The sequence below is a fragment of the Somniosus microcephalus genome, chromosome 24, assembly GCF_052327205.1.
Source record: "Somniosus microcephalus isolate GS21.2 chromosome 24, FLI_Smic_1.0, whole genome shotgun sequence".
NCBI lineage: Eukaryota > Metazoa > Chordata > Chondrichthyes > Squaliformes > Somniosidae > Somniosus > Somniosus microcephalus.
The window spans coordinates 27,552,905-27,570,756 of record NC_141010.1 but is presented as its reverse complement, the minus strand read 5'-3'; the positions used below and the strand labels follow the sequence as shown (position 1 = coordinate 27,570,756).

At 44.6% G+C, this 17,852-nt stretch overlaps 2 protein-coding genes across 10 annotated transcripts in view; one reads left to right on the top strand and one right to left on the bottom strand.

The window, feature by feature from the left end:
• The window catches only part of LOC147101147 (acyl-CoA-binding domain-containing protein 4-like), a 274,772-nt gene that overhangs the window by 246,322 nt on the left and 10,598 nt on the right, over window positions 1-17,852 (bottom strand). For 5 of the 7 annotated variants that reach the window (XM_085966359.1, XM_085966353.1, XM_085966360.1 and 2 more), the window contains exons 2-3: window positions 428-534; window positions 209-327 (exon numbers count right to left, since the gene is read on the bottom strand). The exons of 1 other annotated variant lie outside the window; for it this stretch is intronic. The gene's annotated coding sequence lies outside the window, so the exon portion shown is untranslated. The remainder of the gene's footprint in view (window positions 1-208; window positions 328-427; window positions 535-17,852) is intronic. One more of the 7 variants, XM_085966355.1, reaches the window with a different exon arrangement.
• The window catches only part of LOC147101146 (abl interactor 1-like), a 65,157-nt gene continuing 50,459 nt past the window's right edge, over window positions 3,155-17,852 (top strand). The window contains exons 1-2 of one of the 3 annotated variants that reach the window (XR_015073452.1): window positions 3,155-3,572; window positions 14,166-14,333. Coding sequence is in view for 2 of the 3 variants with exons in the window: in XM_085966362.1 (XP_085822488.1) it covers window positions 3,456-3,572; window positions 14,166-14,333 (285 nt within the window). In the remaining variant the exon portion in view is untranslated. The remainder of the gene's footprint in view (window positions 3,573-14,165; window positions 14,334-17,852) is intronic. The other 2 variants (XM_085966362.1, XM_085966363.1) reach the window with 2 other exon arrangements.

Sequence of the window (17,852 nt, the reverse complement as noted above, 5' to 3'; positions counted from 1 at the left end):
ATTACTGATTTAGCAGGGTAAATTCAGGTTGACTTATACCACTTCTACATTGAACAGAAAATGACCGCTAAAAGCAGTCAGTCACGGCTTGTATTTTAATCGCGTGATGTCATTCCTCTTTTAGAACCTGTAGCCCCATGTGAGCTGGAGTTTCCTCATTTCTAATGTTGAAAGTTCTGCAATTTGGCTTTTTCTGAAGTTCACATACAATTCTCAGTCTGAGTTGCACCAGCGTGGCTAATCACTGTTCCATCTGTGACAGATCATTCACAAAGTTGCTTCCATTCAGGTTCAGGTTTGCATTTAGACGATTGAAATTCAGAACATCTAAAAAATGCATTAAATATTTAGCATTAGAATTGTGAAAGCTCCCAACTGCATGGAGCTGTACAAGTTCTAAATGAACAATTACACGACAAGTACAAACCTTGAACAACTGATTTTGTCCATATTGTCCAAAATGTACAAATTGCCTGGTTTTGCTGTTTTCAAATCAGCTTGGCGATGTGGAAGTTCAGGTTTGTTAAATCTCTTCTGCAAAAGACACAACAAACCGAGGTTAGAAATGGCAAACATTCAAAGTTTCTTGAGAGAATACTTTCCCACACAGATACTAGATTCCACATTCCTAGAAGGATATGGTGATAGAGTTAGAAGACGTAGGATTTGTGTTGCCTACTGACACGCTGTGGGGGGTAGTACTTGGTGGGCTGGTGTCTTCCGCCATGCTGCCTCACTCTCCTCACCTCCATAGGCTGCTCTTCCTCCTCCTCCGCCATTAGGATGGCATAGAATGAAAGAAAGACTTGCATTATATAGCGCCTTTCACAACCTCAGGACATCCCAAAGCACTGTACAGGCAATCAAGTACTTTTTGAAGTGTAGTTAATGTAGGAATCGTAGCAGCCAATTTGCGAACAGTAAGGTCCCACAGGCAGTAATGTGATAATGACCACATCATTTGTTTTTAGGTGTTGGTTGAGGGATAAATATTGGCCAGGATACCAGGGTAACTCCCCTCCTCTTCTTGGAAGTATTGCCGTGTGATCATTTGCGTCCACCTGAGAGGTCGGATCGGGCCTCGGTTTAACGTCTCATCCAAAAGATGGCACCTCCAACAGTGTAGCGCTTCCTCAGTACTGCACTGGGAGTGTCAGTACTGCACTGGGACATGAACCAACAATCTGCTGACTCAGAGACCAGAGTGCTAAACACTGAGTCATGGCCGACACTGGTATAGAAAGGTATGTCCATGGGGAATGCCATTCCTTCTTCAAAGTCATTCGGAATATATTGGGGCACTGAGGTGGGGGTGGGGGGAAGGGTTTGAGGGTCTAAAAGATTAGGGTCAGGCTGAGACTGCAGCACTGTGGGCAGGGATAGCATCAAGTGAAAGTTTCAGTGAGAATTGTAAAAACAATTAGTTGATAAAACATCTGGAAAGCCAGAAATCGGCAAACAAAGTTTGGGGATTCTTCAAAGCTCTCAAACTCCACATTTAAGTCTGAATCAATGGACGCGATCTTGCCAGCTCTGGGGAGGCGGGTTTGGAGGCAGGATTGCCGGGAAAATGTCAGAATTTGGGGGCGGGTGCCCAACCCGCCCCAACCCACCTCTGTGCCATCTTCCCAGGAGGCGGATAGCCGACCCGCACCAGGTCCCGTCTCCTGTAGGCGGGAAGGGGATTACAGCTACTTAACTGCCTGTTAACAGGATGATGACAACATTGCCATGCGCGGCGACCCCTTAGCGCCCCGCCATGTCCCCTTACTGCCCCGCAGCAGAAATTAAGCTGTGGCCTGAGAGGCTGCCGCGGGTGGTGTCAACGTTAGCCTCACGGGTCGTGAACTGGGCCGAGCTCTGCTCGCGGGGCGGTAGTTAAAGGGGAAGTGCGGCCGCGACCTGCGCCGCCATTTTCTTTTTTTGGCTGACCTCCAGGTCGGCCCTCCGTGGTGGGCCGTGGCATGGTCCTCGCCGCTATTGTGCAGCCCGGTGCCACGTCTCAGCGCCAGGCTGCGGCCGCGGCACCACGCGGCCCTGGTGGGCTAGTTGGGGGCATCGGAGTCCATGAAAAGTGCGCAGCGGCCCTCCCCTTTAACTGAAGGGGAGGGGGCGTTGAAACGCGGCAGCGGTCTGTGGAGCCTCCACCGAGCGCTGCCGATCGCGCCCTGACATCGCCTCGGTTGCCGCCCCACCAGGAAGTGGAACGCCCGAGATTGCGTTCCACTTCCTGTGCAGGGCGGTAAGCTGAATTTAGCGGCTGGAGCGGTACTTCCGTGCCGGGTGCTAAATGTCTGGCCTTAACTCAGTTACCACCCCCAAAGGGGGCATAACCAAATTTCATGCCCTTAATGTCTTAACACTTCAAAGTTTGCTTGTAACAATTTGAATTTATTAACAATTAAGTTTTTTTTAAGAAACATAGGTGAAGGGCAAAGCCTGCCTTACAGTACACCCTAAAGCTGAAAAGAGAAAACAAAAAGTGCCAGCTTGTATTTTATAAACATGTGAATTGCACAAGAAAGTTATCCTTACCCAATATGACGGGTGGCATACTTCCGGTTGGACATGTGTGCGCGCTTTCTGCTTGTCATTTTGGGGCCTTATGTGTTCACTTAGCGCTTGAAAAACAGGTGCTATGCAGTCCAATTTCCAGGCCATGAGAATTAGAACCAAAGATACCACGTTGAATCATTTCTCTTTGTTACTCATTACTTCAGCCAGGAGGAACTCTAAATCTTGCTGACTGAGATGAGCATTTTCTCTTCCTCGGGGTTCAGTGCTGCTCAAGCAGCTACTGTTTCCCCCAGCGATTTAATGTTTCCATGTCTTGTCCTGAAGACCACTTAAAGCACATACATAATTGGCAAATACTTTGATGTAATTTACATTGAATCTTTACAGTATACTGTTTTCCAATAGCAGTGAATCCCAGGAACATAATTACAACATATTCAAAGTGGTTTGAAAGCCAGGGCATGTGTTGAATGTGATTTTCCAGACTTAACTAAATTGGTGGGACCCACCAATGACATGACTGAAAGTGATCAGTGTAACTTGTTCCGTTGTTATTAAAAAGGGTAAATAATCTCATATTGTTTAGAAATAACACATTTGATCATCTACTTTGAAAGGAAATTTAACTTACAAAAAATAAACTTTAAAGGATTCTGTTATATTTTAGAAAGGGCAGTTTATCTCTTAAATGTAGAATCTTTCCATTTTTTTTGTATATTTTGACTTAAAATGTGTTGATCAAACAGAAAACCTCTGCTGTTACCTTTTTAAGTGAAGAATGCTTTTGTGTAAAGCATTGAACTTTTTTTTCTGTGCAAAAATGCCCAGAATGCTTCTGATTGAAAGGTCGCAATAAATAGGCAGAGGCAGGGGAAACCTCAACTTAAAAACCTGAAGTGTTCACAGAAAGAAGGAAATGCAAACAGTCTCTCTGCAAAATGGCAGAAATACAGAGCTTACTGCAACAAGGCATCCCTGCAGATAGACGAGCTCTGGTGGAAAACTACACAAACCTCCAGCAAGTAGCAGAATACTGTGAGAATAACTATGTACAGGTATGTGAATTAAATGAGTTAAGTATTTGTAACTATGACAATCCTAACCATAGCTGCAATGCATTCTCTATACACTTGGGCAGCGCATCTGATCTTTCACATTCAGTGAATTGTACTTCTATATTAGCTTTGCTTGAGCTTGACGGTCATATAATTCTCTGAAGAATATTACTAATTAATACACTAGTCATAACATTTTATGCTGTTATTAGTTCAATGTTTGAGAGAGTCTGGACTCAAGTACCCTAACCAGATAAACTGAAAAATGATATTCCAAACAAATACTTGAAAGATAGAATCGGAAGTAAAAGTAGACAGTTAACTTTTGATATATTTATTAAACTATCAGAAATTATTTATTCACTTACAAAATCGGAAGTGTACTTGTCAAGCTCTGTTTTGAGAATGTTAATCAGTATTGATAAGCAAAGACGTTTGTACACTAATATACCTTCCTTAGCTCTGCCATGCTCTGTATTGAAAGGCTGGCAGTGCAAAATGTTTCTGGTTTTCATGAAGTTGTGTGCTTTGCATTTCAATACCTGTAGCTAATGGATACACATGGGAATTAGCTCAATGCTTTTTGGATTGTGACGATTAGAAAAAAATGCCTGGATTATTAAAAGTTTATACACCAGATTAGGACAAATTAAATGTTCATGTACTAAAGAAAAACAGAATAATTATTGCCATCAATCTTGAAGTAATGATACTGAATGTTATGGTTAGATTGCATTATGTACAAGTGATTTCAAAAAGACTTTGCAGTTTGGTTACTGCTTTTTCAATATTCATATTTTAATGACATTTTCTTCCACAGATTTTAAAAAAATCAGTGGAGCATAAATTATTGACATCATGGCCAAACACAGAAGTAATTCACTTCCTCACTATTAACAATGATTTCAGGAAACTGAAGTTGCCAGAGAACTTTGCACTAATTTGTAAAACAATGCAGAGTCGAGGCTGGGAAACAAAGTTTTTCAAAATTTTCTACTGTAACGCTGTGACTTTGTTTACTCACTTGTAACTGTTAATTCTGAAATATTGCCCACAACAAGCTCTTATATGGTTCAAGACTCATGACCAGAGGTGAACCCTCACTGACTGCTCGTAAACCAGGACGTTAGCGGAAGTCAGAGGTTTTCATTCTCATCGCTTTATCAGAGTTTGGAAGTTTCACTTTAAGATGCAACTGGTAGAAATGCAACTGTTAACAGTTCTGCTTGACCTCAATTAGGATAAAAAAGCTGACTTTATTTTTGCTTTTTCAATTCACATGGGGCTCTATTTTTGAACAAATAGCATTAAACAGCAAATTTTATCCACCCAGGGCTACTTCCCTATACATTTCTGATACACTGCATTTCTGATATGGAAAAGTTGTTCAGCTAATAAATCGGGATTTTTATTTTTGGGTAAAGCGCACTCTCAGTGATTTATTAACCAGTTTCCAGTTGCAAAGTTATGAAAAGAATGTGCTGATCACATTGATGTATCACAATCAATGTAAATCCTTTGATTATCAAAAGCACTTGCAATGGGGCTATTTCCATGAAATTTCTATGAAATGACTGATTTTATATTGCTATGATTAATGCTGTGAACAGACTTCTGGGATGAGGGAGGGTGGCTTATTTGCTTGGATTGTTATGATTAATATTTGCTAATTATACAGCAGAGTGAGTCTGGGGTACACTGTACTCTGGCAGCTCAATTTTTTACAAATCAGATACTCCATTCTCACACTATCTCTGGTTTCCTGCTGTTATGAGTTTGGAAGGAGCACAATGTAAATTCTCTGCGACTCAAACCCAGTATAAACAGGCAATGAAGTTATCAATAACTAATGTTCTAATTTTTAGACTTATGTACTGGCATCAAGTGTTAGATACTATCGAAAATTCATTATAACATAACACACTACATGTTTGGCTGTTATTTATCCTCTTGCCATTGTCCACCTTGAAAATATTGCATAAAATTCAGCATCACGGTGGGTGACTTTCTGTTGTTGAGGATGATGTGAACAGGACTGATCTAGATTCAACTGTTGGCTACTTCTTAAAGACCTTGAAATTAGCCTGTATGAAGATTAGCATTTCAAATACTCATAAATAAAATAAAACAGGGGGCAAAGGAATTGCATATAAAACCTGATCTTCGCACAACATAATTTCAAATTCAAAGTTTCGTATTTCAGACGGAATGTGCCTCATAGATCGATGGGAACCAGTGTCTCCAGGCACAAAGTGCTTAATCTCTATTTCAGAACTGATTCAACCCTTTAATTACACTTTTTAACAGGGTCGAGTGCAGCCCAATCTATGGGATACCGTGTCGATGAATAACTTTTTAAATCAATGTATAGAATGCAGCAATTTCAAATTAGGCCCTTTCCTGTAATTTAACTTAAACGTGCTTCTTTCTCCATTCCATCAAACTAAAGTAATGCTCAATCAGGGACTTCTTGATTTTCTGACATTTTTTTAATTGTAGCGTTTTTACTCATACAGAGCACCACTGTACTTCCAATGCAAGATCACTTGTTAATCTGTGGGCTATTCGAAGAACATTGCAAAAATTAAAGTATAAAAAGTACTTGGTGAAATTTAAATTAAGGTTTGAAAGCATTTTATACAATCCACTAAAGAAACTGGGGTTTTTCTTTAGAGCATTAAGTTTGTCTTCAATGAGCAGTAGTGCTAGTTGAGTTACCCGTTCGCCGAATTTGGTATCCCGCCCAAAACATTCATAGCACAGGCAACGTATTAGTAATAAAACCAATTCAGTCTTACTGCCTGTGCTTTTTTGTCCATTCATATCGTTCCATCTCATCTGCCATTTTTGTAAATTACTTTCCACCTCCATTGTTCCAGACACTATGTCCCCACTAAGCGAACTTGTTGTTTACGCGATTGAGGACCTAGGAAGGACTTATGGCCCATTTCAATTCAGCTATCCACAAGAAAGTTCTCAGTGAGTTAATTGCCAATTTCTTGTATTTAATGCCCAAGGAGATTTTTAAATGTGCTGCAAGAAATGTGGAAACAAAACTGAGAATAATTTCAGCAATTGAAATGGGGGTCAATATATGCTTGTTGCATATTTAGTGTTGGTCAATTATAATAGTCAATAATCTGTCAAAGTGAATGGATAAGTAATGAGGAATAACAGAATTTCAGGAGGTTTTGGCTGCATGATACTTTTTACAGCTTTTTTCATTTATATCTTTCGCTGTTTAAATTATTCCCATCGCTTTTTAGGTCTCTTCCTGCCTCCCCCGCCTCCATGTCACCCATGTCCTGATTGATGGGTTGGGTAGGAAACCTTTTTTGCAGATGTACTGCTCTCAAACTGCTAGGAACTACACAAGATGAGCCTGGGTTGACAGGCCCTCTTGTTTACCTAATCCCCCTCGTCTCCCTGCAGTATTTCTGCCCTGATTAGGACCTCCCTGAATGACCTGCCTGATAATCAGATGCATGAACCTATGCCCGGTTGTACAATGTCTCACACCTTAGGTGGAGCATGTGCATTCTTGGAACCACACTAAGGCCTAAAAATTCGGTTGCTTTGCACCGGGGCGAAAAGCAACGAGCGCCCGGGCGCGGCGCCGCCAACACCTCCCGTGAAATTCAGCGGGAGGTTAGAGGCGGCGGTAACCATTAGTGCCACACGGCGCTGCGCCGCCGGCAATGTCGTCATCGCCGTGCGCAGTGCCCCACTGGCGCCCCGGCCACGATCTTCGGTAGCGCCCCCTGACGTACCGCCGGACGCTATGTCCGACAGGGTCAGGGGGGCCTACCTGTGGCCGGGGCAGCGCTAATTAAAGGCGAGGTGCCGGGCGGCCATTTTTGTTGTTGGCCGCCTGCCAGCACCTGCCCCCGTTGCCGTCCCCGGCCTCTTGACCAGCCCCTCCCCCGCGGAGTGCCGGCTGCACTCCATGAGCCCGGCCCGGCCAGGCTCTTTTGCCGGCACTCCCATCCCTGGTGGCCCAGCCGGGCCCCGGGTTGCGCTGTGCAAGACCCATCCCCTTTAAGAAGGGGAGGCAAGCCTGCAGTACCGCTGTGGCACATAGGGCTGCGATATTCCCTTGCAACGCCCAAGAGGGAGGCGGGGCACTTCCAGTAGTGCCCCGCTTCCCGTTTGGGACGCTACCGATGAATTTCGGCCACGGGGGTGCTAATTTTTTCGGGGAGCTAAAATTAACACCCCGGCGAAGTTAGCGCCCCAAAGGGGGCGCGACTCAATTTTTCCCCTAAGATTTTATTCATGGTTTTAAAAGAAGTTTCAATCAAGAAACTGATCAAAAAAAAATTCTGAGTTTTTCAATACCATAGCATACAGTACCATAGTTATTATTAATGATCTAAAATGTTTGTGTATTAGAGAGGAAGGTCTCTTCCCAACATGCAAAATGAATGAAAGTTCTTTGGGGATTGATGATGAAGGACATCAAGAGGTGCCACATGTACATGTCTCTCTGCATAAATAATATCAATGATCACATTATTCCACTGCAGCAGTACATTTAGTTTTGACCCATATGCAGAGATCATGGGGGAAAAATTCAGTTGTTTGTGCCTCCCATTAGCGCCTTAAGAGGGCGCTAATGGGGCGCAAAGCAACTAGCGCCCGGGCGCGGCGATGATTGCGCCGCTCGCGAAATTAACCAGACATTTTGTGGCGGCACTAAACACTACCGCCACGATCTCCTGCACCGGCAGATCATGACATCAGTCGAGTGCGCAACGCCCCGTTAGCGCCCCGGACCGGATATTGAGTGGCGCCCCCTGCCTTACCGCCTGCCGCTAGCAACAACAGGTTGATGGGAGCGTTTTGCTGTCAGAAAGGGACTGGGGGAGCGCTATTTAAAGGCGACTGCTTCCTGCCTTTTTTTGTCGGTGACATTTTTGCACCTGAGAGAGAGAGAGAGAGACTTCTGGAGAGATTCAACGCTGTGTGAAGGAGTTTTAAGTACTGAGCAGCACTTTGCAGGTTCATTTTGATTTGCCCTTCCTTGCTTCGCCAGCGCTCTGAGGTAGCGCCTCGCTCCTCGGCCTTTGCGCCTTAAGACAGGTGTGAAGTGCCTGATTTAGCGCTCCAATCACCTCCAGGGGTGATAAAAGCCAAGTTTGCCGTCAGAGGCGATAATTAGCGCCAGGCGCTAAACTTTGCGCACGGCCGATAATGGCGCCCCAACCGGGGCGATACTGAATTTTTCCCCCCATGGGTTTTAGCAGCATATCTTAGAGGCTCCTGGGTTATTTCCTAAAATTTCTAAAGATGTATGTGAAAAATAGGTGAAAGACTTATTAAGTAGAAGATCACATGATAGATATGCCAATTTTTTGAAGGAGAGGCAGGTTTTCCTACCAAAATCAATCAGTCTGTAATCCATTGCAGTAGGGAATTCAGGACACTGTAAGACATGAACCATCTCTACCACTCATGTAATGCCAAGAGATGTATAGGTGTATAGGTGTAAAAGTAATAGAAACTAAGGCAATTCCAATTGCTTTTTTGAACTATAGATGTCTACACCATAGGAGGAGGCCATTTGGCCTATCGTGAATGTGCTGGCTCTTGAATGTGTTGGCAATTGAAAACTAATCACATAATCCTGCTTTCTCCCCCTAAGCCCCCTGCTTCAAATATTTTTCCAGTTTTCCCTTAAGAAATGGAGTGGTCTCTTTCTCAATCACCTGTGAGTAAAGAAATTTCTTAACCACTCTCGCTACTTTCTTAGTGACAACTTTAAATTGATTACATTATAACTGACTCCCCAAGAAAGAAAATCGTCATTTCCTATTCACCCTATTGAAATCCTTCATCATTTAAAAAAAAAGTTTATTAAATCTCCTCTTAGCCTCCGCTGCTCCAGTGGAAACCGTCCCAGGCTGGGATTTTCCCGTTTCTCACCCGCGTGGTGCGGGGGGACCGAGGAAAACCGGAAGTTCAGGTTTCCCGGCACGTAACTCCACAGCGTGTGTGCGACGTAAAGGGGGGGTTCCCCACGCAGAAGCCAGCCTGATTGACTGGCTGGCTTCCAGTTGGACGGGGAATGCAGACCAGAAGGCCACAGGACCAGGTAGGTGCTGGGCACAGAATGGTGGGGGGGGAAGGGGTTCTAAGCCATGGGGGGCCCAAGTCCGGGGGGAGGGGTCCGTTCCCCCGGGGGGTGGGAGTCCGATCCCTGACCCCCTGGGGGGAGTGAGATTGATCCTGGGGTAGGGAGGGCGTTGCGATCCTAGAGGTCCGATCCCCGGGTGGGGGGTGTGGTCTGATCCCTGGGGGGGGGGGGGCTCTGAACCCGACCCCAGGGGTGGTGCAGGCTGCTGGTGGGGGAGCTTGGGGGACTGGGAGGATGCACTACTGCACCTCCCGGCCCACAAAGGTTGTTTCCTGAAGCTGTGGCCACCTCATTGCAGCTACCAGGAATACTGTGGCCCAGGATCCCCGGCTACCTGCAGTAAAACCTGCACAGCAGGTTAAAGTAGAGGCTTCAGGCCTCATTATAATATTTAAAATACCAACCCGCCTCCTGAGTAATAGGTGAAAGTGGGCGGGTTGGGGTCGGGTTTTAGATTTTTACAACTTTCATTTCCCTCGTGCCTCCAACCCACCAGTTCTTTCCTGTGAAAATTCCAGCCCCAGTATCTCAAGTCTCTCCTTATATGTTATGGTTTCCCCTCCCTGGTATAATCATGGTGAATCTATGCTGTACTAAGGCTTTAATGACCTTTCTCTGTTTGTACACTCAAAACTCCACACAGTACTCGAACTTTAGCCTAACCAATGTGCTGCAGAATCTTTCATTACCTCTTGGCGCTTGTACTCTATGCTCCTATTTACAAAACATGAAATGCCCTGGTCTTTATTATGACTTTATCTATCTGCACTTACAATTTCAAATAATTATATAGTTGAACCCCTTGGTCTCTCTGTCTACACCCTTTAGTGAATTTCTATTGAGTTTACATGCCAATTCTTTGATTTTCCTCTCAAAATAAATTGGCCCAGTATTTGCGGTTGTGATGATAACAAAGCTGTGTGAGCGCTCGCCAACATTACTGTATAAAACTGACAGCAACTTCTGGTGTCCGCAAATGCGCAGTTAAACACGGAAGTCCGGAAGTTGCTGTGTCTGGTACCCTGCACCTCCACAGGGTGCACTGTTGCAGTCTTTGCTGATGCAATCGACACAGTATTACTAACTTGATGTGAACTTCAACTTTTTACACAATGGCCTAGAAATTCAGGTCGCGGGCTTCCCGCGGGTGCAAGCCCCCGACCTGCACTTACCTAGCGCGCCGGCCGTTGAGCTGTGGGGCCCCGTGGAATTCCGATCCTGGGCCTCCTTCAACTGCCGGCGCGCAGTGCTTGCGTATCCCGGGGCGCAGTTAGTTCGATGCGTCCCCTGGGATCACGTGGGCCATGGAGAGCCAATGGTAGCAGGGACTGCCCATTCATCAAAACATATAAATACTACGGGCCCCAAAACATCACTAAATCTTCAAATAAATTTTTAAAAAATCACTTTTTAAATAAACTATAAATTACATGAAATAACTATTTTAAACAATAATTTAAATTATTGAAAAAAGTAATTTTATTTTCTAACGAGGCTAAAAATAAACTTACCTTGCTTTAAAGTATTTAAAAATAATAAACCTGTGGAAAAAATGTTTTAATTTTAATTAATTCACCACTTACCTTGTAAAAAGCAGGCCTTACGCCTGCTTTTTATATGTGTAACTTCTGGAGACTTACCCTCCTGGGAAAACCTGCAAAAGAAACGTAAGTTCGATGCGCACACGCAGCCTCTCCTGCGCACACGTTCGACTTCTGAGCCCCTTCGTTCAGGGGAACGGAAGTGCCGGTTTCCCGCGCATGCGCAGTGCATGCAGGAAACCGGCACTTCCATTGGGCCTACAAGTGAGTACCCCGTGCGTACTCACCCGTGGAGACCCGAAGTTCTGGGCCACTAGTCTCAATGTAAAAAACACTGAAAATGTTAAGCCTTGTTCAATCAGGAGTAACTGAGTTTTTATTGGCGTACTAAGTCATAATTACTGCTGAACAACTTCTCTGGTCCTGAAAATCTAATTTTACAAGTGTGGAGTCTCATTCCCTCAGGAGAACATATAAAGATTGCGTGATTTTTAAAATAATAAAAAATAATTTAATTTTATTTTTTTAAAGTTTGCTTATGATATTACAGCTTCTTCCTTAATTCCATGTGTATGTCCCAATCTTTATTTCATTTTCGGTACAATGATTAAAATATGAATTATATTCCATGCTTTTTACTTCCTGCTTTGTTGTCTGTGAGAATTCTTCAATCTGATTGGTTAATCAGCCTGCCTGCTGCCTGCCATATTGCTGGACGCCACAGACCCCTATAAATGGCACCAAATTCAAAGTGATGTTGGAATAGAGAAAATCTATGCAATAGAGTCCACTAAATCTTTGTGGGCAGCTTGTTTCAAGGTCAGTGGCGAGCGCCGTCCCTTCGCCGTTGACCCCAATATTCTGAGCCATTACCTCACACTTTTCCACATTAAATTGCATCTGCTGGCTATGCCCATTTTTCTACCTTGTCGGTGTCCTCCTGAAGTCTTTTTCAGTCCTTCTCACTATTTGCCAAACCACCTACTTCTGTTTCACCAGGAAATTTCAATATTATACCCACCTATGTGTAAGTCTAAATCATCTATCAATGAGAACAAAAGTGCACCCAGCACTCGCCCTAATGTACAACATTTCCAACCCTTCTCCAATCCAAAACATTAATCTTTTGCTTCCCATCCTTCAACCAACTTTCCATCCATGCTGCTACATTTTCTATATTACTATATGTCGTATTTGAGCAGAAACGTTCAGGGTCTGGTGGAAGTGATGCTAGAAAACTGGAAACAACACAAAAATGGGCACAGATCCAGCGTACGGGTTCCCTGCCTAATTTATGGGCGTTTCTGGTGTTGCAGGGAACGTGGATTCTCCAATCCACGCTCCCTGCAAGCTCAGCTTCCCACTGGGAATGTAGGATCATGGAATTACTCCAAACATCAATTAGGGACATATATAGATGAGGAATATTAATGTAGGGAAATATTACACAGGAGAAGCCTCAAGATGAAACCTTGGGGGCACACAAGTGGTCACTGTGTGGACAGAGAAGGAGAAACCATTGTAGGAAATGTGCTGGCTAAGTTGGGTTAGAACCAAGAGAGAGCAGTGCCTTGTAAAGTGGACAATAGGGAGGAGCGATTGTGGAGGAGGATGCTATTGAAGGCCACAGAGAGGACAAGGCGGTATAACACACCACTGTCAAAGACATATGGAACGTCGTTGGTAAGTTTGACCAAAGTGGTCTTAGTGCTGTGGTCAGGATTGAAAATGGATTGATGGGATTTGAATTGGGGAGATAATTGAAGTGGGTATGGAGTTAGGTGGCAATGGCAATTTAGAGGGGAGAGGAAGGTTGGAACTGAAACTATAATTGCAGAGGATGGAGCTTAAGAATTGGCTTTTTTAAGAGTGAGCCAATTATGGTAATTTTATAAGCTGGAGGAAGAATGACTGAGGCTAGGAAGCAGCTGACATTGTTAGTGAGCATTTGATGAGAAGAGGGCCAGGAGATCAGTTGAGTGGAGGGGGGGGGGGTCAAAGATATAGGAGGGAGGTCTCATGGAAGAGATGAGTCTGGCCAGTGAAGAGATGGGGATAGGGGAGAAGCTATAGCGTGTTATGTAACCAAAACTGGGGAATGAAAGTCTACCGTTGCTGCAGGCCAGATGTCCCTGTCAGAAGAAAAGGGACTTTACTTTGGATCCTGTCTGGTTCTTGCCTGCCTCTCTCTGATCCTCCAATTGGAGAAGGGATGGCTGTAGGTCTTGAGGTCCACTCCCTCTGGAAAACCCTCAAAATGGGTGCCATACCAAAATGCAAAGAATAAAATGAGGTTGGATGGATGGAAATGCCCTGCTCTGCCTTATTTAAATTATTACTCTGCCCTCCTTGGAGGAAGCTCCTGAAATCCCGGGGCAACATAAAAGGGCAGAGGTCTGTCATTATAGCTTTCAACTCCTATTTCTTATGCTTTGCACCCAGGGAATAAGCATATCCAGTGTCCGAATCATGGGAAATTGTCCCAAATATTTTAAAACAACATTATAAATATAATACATTATGGTGAACAGTAGAATGGAGTTATAACAGCTTCCATACTTGTGAAAAAGTAATAATCCACTCTCCCTTCACATATGAAGTAATTAAGTGCAAAATGTGAAACTATATTTTCAAAACGTTCTGCTCGACTAGCTCTAATACAAATCCATTAATATGCACTGCAACAATTGAATTTGAAGATTACTGTTAATTTTAAATATTCTCACAAATGAACAAATGATACTTGTTTTCCATGATTCCCATAGCAACGACTTTTTACAAAAATGGTGGAAGACAAGACATGACACTGCACGCACACTTCTCAGTGTCTGGAGAGAACACTATACTCCATTCATAAAAGCTGTCCCTAATTCAACTTTATGGGTGATCCCCTAAAAGAATTTATTTCTATTACAGGCTCAAGACAAGACAAAAGCTCTTCAGGAGACCAAGGCCTATATCACCCAATCTCTCGAGAGTGTAGCTTATCAAATCAACACTTTGGCTGGGAAAGTACTCAAACTGCTGGATCTACAGACTTATGAGCTCTCTAAAATGGAGTCTTCTATCAACTGCATATCTCAGGTGACAATAAATCTTTATTCAGTCGCCGTTCCTTTTCAGTTATTTTTTTCTTCATTTCCCAAGATTTCAAATTTCAGGAGCTTTCTAAAAATAAGGGAGGGGGTGAAACTGGAACACGCTGCGCCTGTTTTGTTTGGGTGCAAAACTGAGGGAATAAACATCAATTTCATGGGTATATCGTGTGCCTGAGTAATGCGGGAAATATGTCCGGTGCCATATTGGGTCGGGTGATATTTAGGCATTCCTGGCAGCTGCTCAAACAGACATTAGGGGCACAATTTTCCCAGGTGCTAAAGATCCTCTGAGGTGGCCAAGATGGGGTCTTAAGCTGAAAAGCTGGTTTAGCCCATGTTTAGCGCAATCTTGGTAAAGGAGTTGAAGCTTGCGCTAGGAACGGCCGCCCGGAAGATCGTTAAGGGACCGATTGCCACTTGAAGATGCTGCATAGCATTTTGGTGGACAGTGCTTAACCTAACTCCCTCTCCTAACAGCGACCAGCTGATTGGGAGTAAACAAGTCATTGCAGAGGATTTTGAGCCCTACTTAAAGGTATCTCATTTGTTGCTGGAGGTTTGAACTTCTAAAGCACACCAGAAGACTTTCTGGGAACACTTTGTCAAGACTTCACCAACACAATCAAGATTTATTTCAGAAATTCTCTGATGACTTCACCTAAAAAGAGTAAGTGCTGTGCTGCTCTACCTTATAGGAGTCACCAGGAGAAAGGGAGTGCTTGGTCATTGGCATCTTGCTAGGGGTCCCCCTTGGTCTGCAGGAGAAATGGGAGGAGGACTTGAGGCAAGGCAGAGCCGCACCAGCTGCTACTGGAGCAAGGGACAGGAGGGACAGTAGGGCGAGGTGGACTCCTTTCCTCAAGCGGGCACAGAACATCCCTCCCCCTCTGGACCTGCTCCACCAGGACCTCCAGTGCCGTGCCCGAGAACCTGCGGGCCCTCTCACTCGGTCCCTGAGCCATCCTGAAACGTGGCTTGTGTGTCAGCTAGCACACCCCACACCTTCAGTGGAAGTGGGTGAATGGAGCCCACATAAAGGGCTGGATTTTCCCAGGTCCCACCCGCATGATGTGGGGGAACCCGGGAGATGGTGGGAAGGTCAGGTTTCCCAGCATGCTGTGGTCCCCCCACCCGGAAGTCAGCCTGATTGACAGGCTGGCTTCCATTCGTGGAGGGAACTCGGAGAAGGAGGCCGCAGCAACAGGTACGCGGTGGGCCCAGGATTGTTCGGGGGGGGGCGGGTTCTGATGCCCCAGACGGTGGGTCCAATCGGAGTTACGATCCTGGGTGGGGGTTCCGACCCCCAACCCTTGGGCTGAGTCGCGATCCCAGGGGATGTGTTCCAGGCCTGGGGCGGGTGGGGGGGGAAGGGTCTGATCTCTCAGTGTGGGGGTCGGATCCCCGACCCCGGGGAAGGCCAGGCTGATGGTGGGGGAGCTTGGGGGGCTGGGAGGAAACACTCCTGCTCCTCCCGGCCCACAAGGATTGCTCCCCGAGTCTGAGGCCTCCTCGTTGCAGACACCGGGAATCCCAAGCCCCAGGATCCCCGGCCGCCTGCAGTAAAACCTGCAAAGCAGGTTAAAGTAGAGGCTTCAGGCCTTATTATGATATGTAAATTGCCAACCTGCCTCTTGGCAGCGGGTTGACAGCCCGCACCCCCCCATCCCGCCTGAGTGAAAGGTGAAAGTGGGCAGGTTGGATACGGGTTGGGGTCGGGGTTCACATTTTTCCAACTTTCACTCCCCCATGCCTCCAACTCACCCGTTGTTACCTCAGAAAATTCCAGCCTTACTGTTCCACGAAAATTGCGTCTAATCAGCATTTGAGTGCTAAATCTGCAGGTTTCTCTGGTTTAGCACCTCCAGGCAAGTTCAAATTATGGTAATCAACAATTAGGACCAAAACTGAGTGCTAAAACCAGCCTTATTAGCACAGCACCCATTTAGGACCTGTTTCCACCCTTTCACCAAAATAATCCCCATGACCACTTACATATGCTAATGAGGGGCCTGTCTCACGACTCTTCTGTGAAATTTGGCAGTTCTGAGCGGATCATGCGCCGGCCATGCTCTGCTCAGTTTTCAGGGTCTTCTGCAGCCTCATCAGCCATCCTTAAAGGGACCGCTGGAGGCCGTCAATAAAACAGTTTTTTTTTGCTTTTAACTTACCTAAGTAATAAGCATTGACTGATTTTGGTGAGGGTCACTAATTTTAACTAATTGGTTTCTAAGGAGAAAAATGTATTCAATGGTGCTATGTGATCTATTTTTAGTAGCATTTACTCTTAGCCTATGACATACAGATTTGTACAGTGCACCCAAATAGACTTTCGACAGATTAAAGGAAAAAACAAAGCATTTCTAGATCAGTGGGAACTTCATACACTGAACGAATTCCAGTCAAGGAATCCAAACAACTCAGATAATTGTCACAGTAACGTTACTGGGTTAATTCTTAGCCAGGAAAATATTGTGACATTCGCTGGAATTGAGGGCCACTTGTAGAAAATCCCATGTCCTATTTTAAGTATCAATAACCTTTAGCAAGCTCTGTTAGCCAACAAAAGAGAGAGGGGTGTTTTCAAGCTCAAGTGAATAAAACAACTGGAACTTCATGACAATGAAGAAATGGTAGGGAAGTGAGTTTCCCACAGCATCTCAAAGAACTTGCAACGTGATTCTGAGGCTGCAGGGGATGAACAGTGTTTTCTCTACAGTGGCTATTGTAGAGCGATTTTGAAGCTTATTTTGACAATGTATTGTATTAACTCCTGTTCTGTGAATCCGGATTACAATTGGACATGCTGATCCCTCAAAGGGTTTCAAATCTGCACCTTCAGGACACAGGGCTGAACAGAGATAAAAAGAAAAAAATTGGAAATCTGAAATACAATCACAAAACGCAGGAAATACACAGCAGGCCCCTCAGTATCTGAAAAGGGGAAAGAAAGATTCATGTTTCAGGCAGAGATCCTTCATCAGAACGGAGAAAGGAAGATGGGCAAGCCCCTTCACAGGAGTAATCAAAACGGTGTGGGGGGGAGGGTGGAGAGGGTGATATGCTAATCAGTACTGGGTGATATATAGAGATTTATCTCAGGCTGTAAAAGGGTTTTGGACAGTCAAAAGGTGAGTAAAACCTGAACTTATGGAGTCAGTGTGAGTTTATGTTAATGTGTCCCAAAAAGATATATACCTTTCAGTTTCTACCAGGTGGGCATTTCTGGAAACTAGGGACAATAACCCTCGGTAGCCACCACCCAAAAAGATGTCCTATTTCGGCACCAATATGAAAACTGAAAGCGCTTGGAGTTTTTTTTTCCTGAAAGTGCAGTTTTTGATGCAGCTTCATTCGTATTTGTTACAATATCAAATGTACATTGGACTCACGAGTCACTATTTCTTTCATTTCAGTGGCAACTTTGTTTAACTTTAGATAGAATTCCTGAAGGTCACGACAACCTAACTTTGTGCTTCATGGAAAGGATCTGCGGCGTATAAATAAG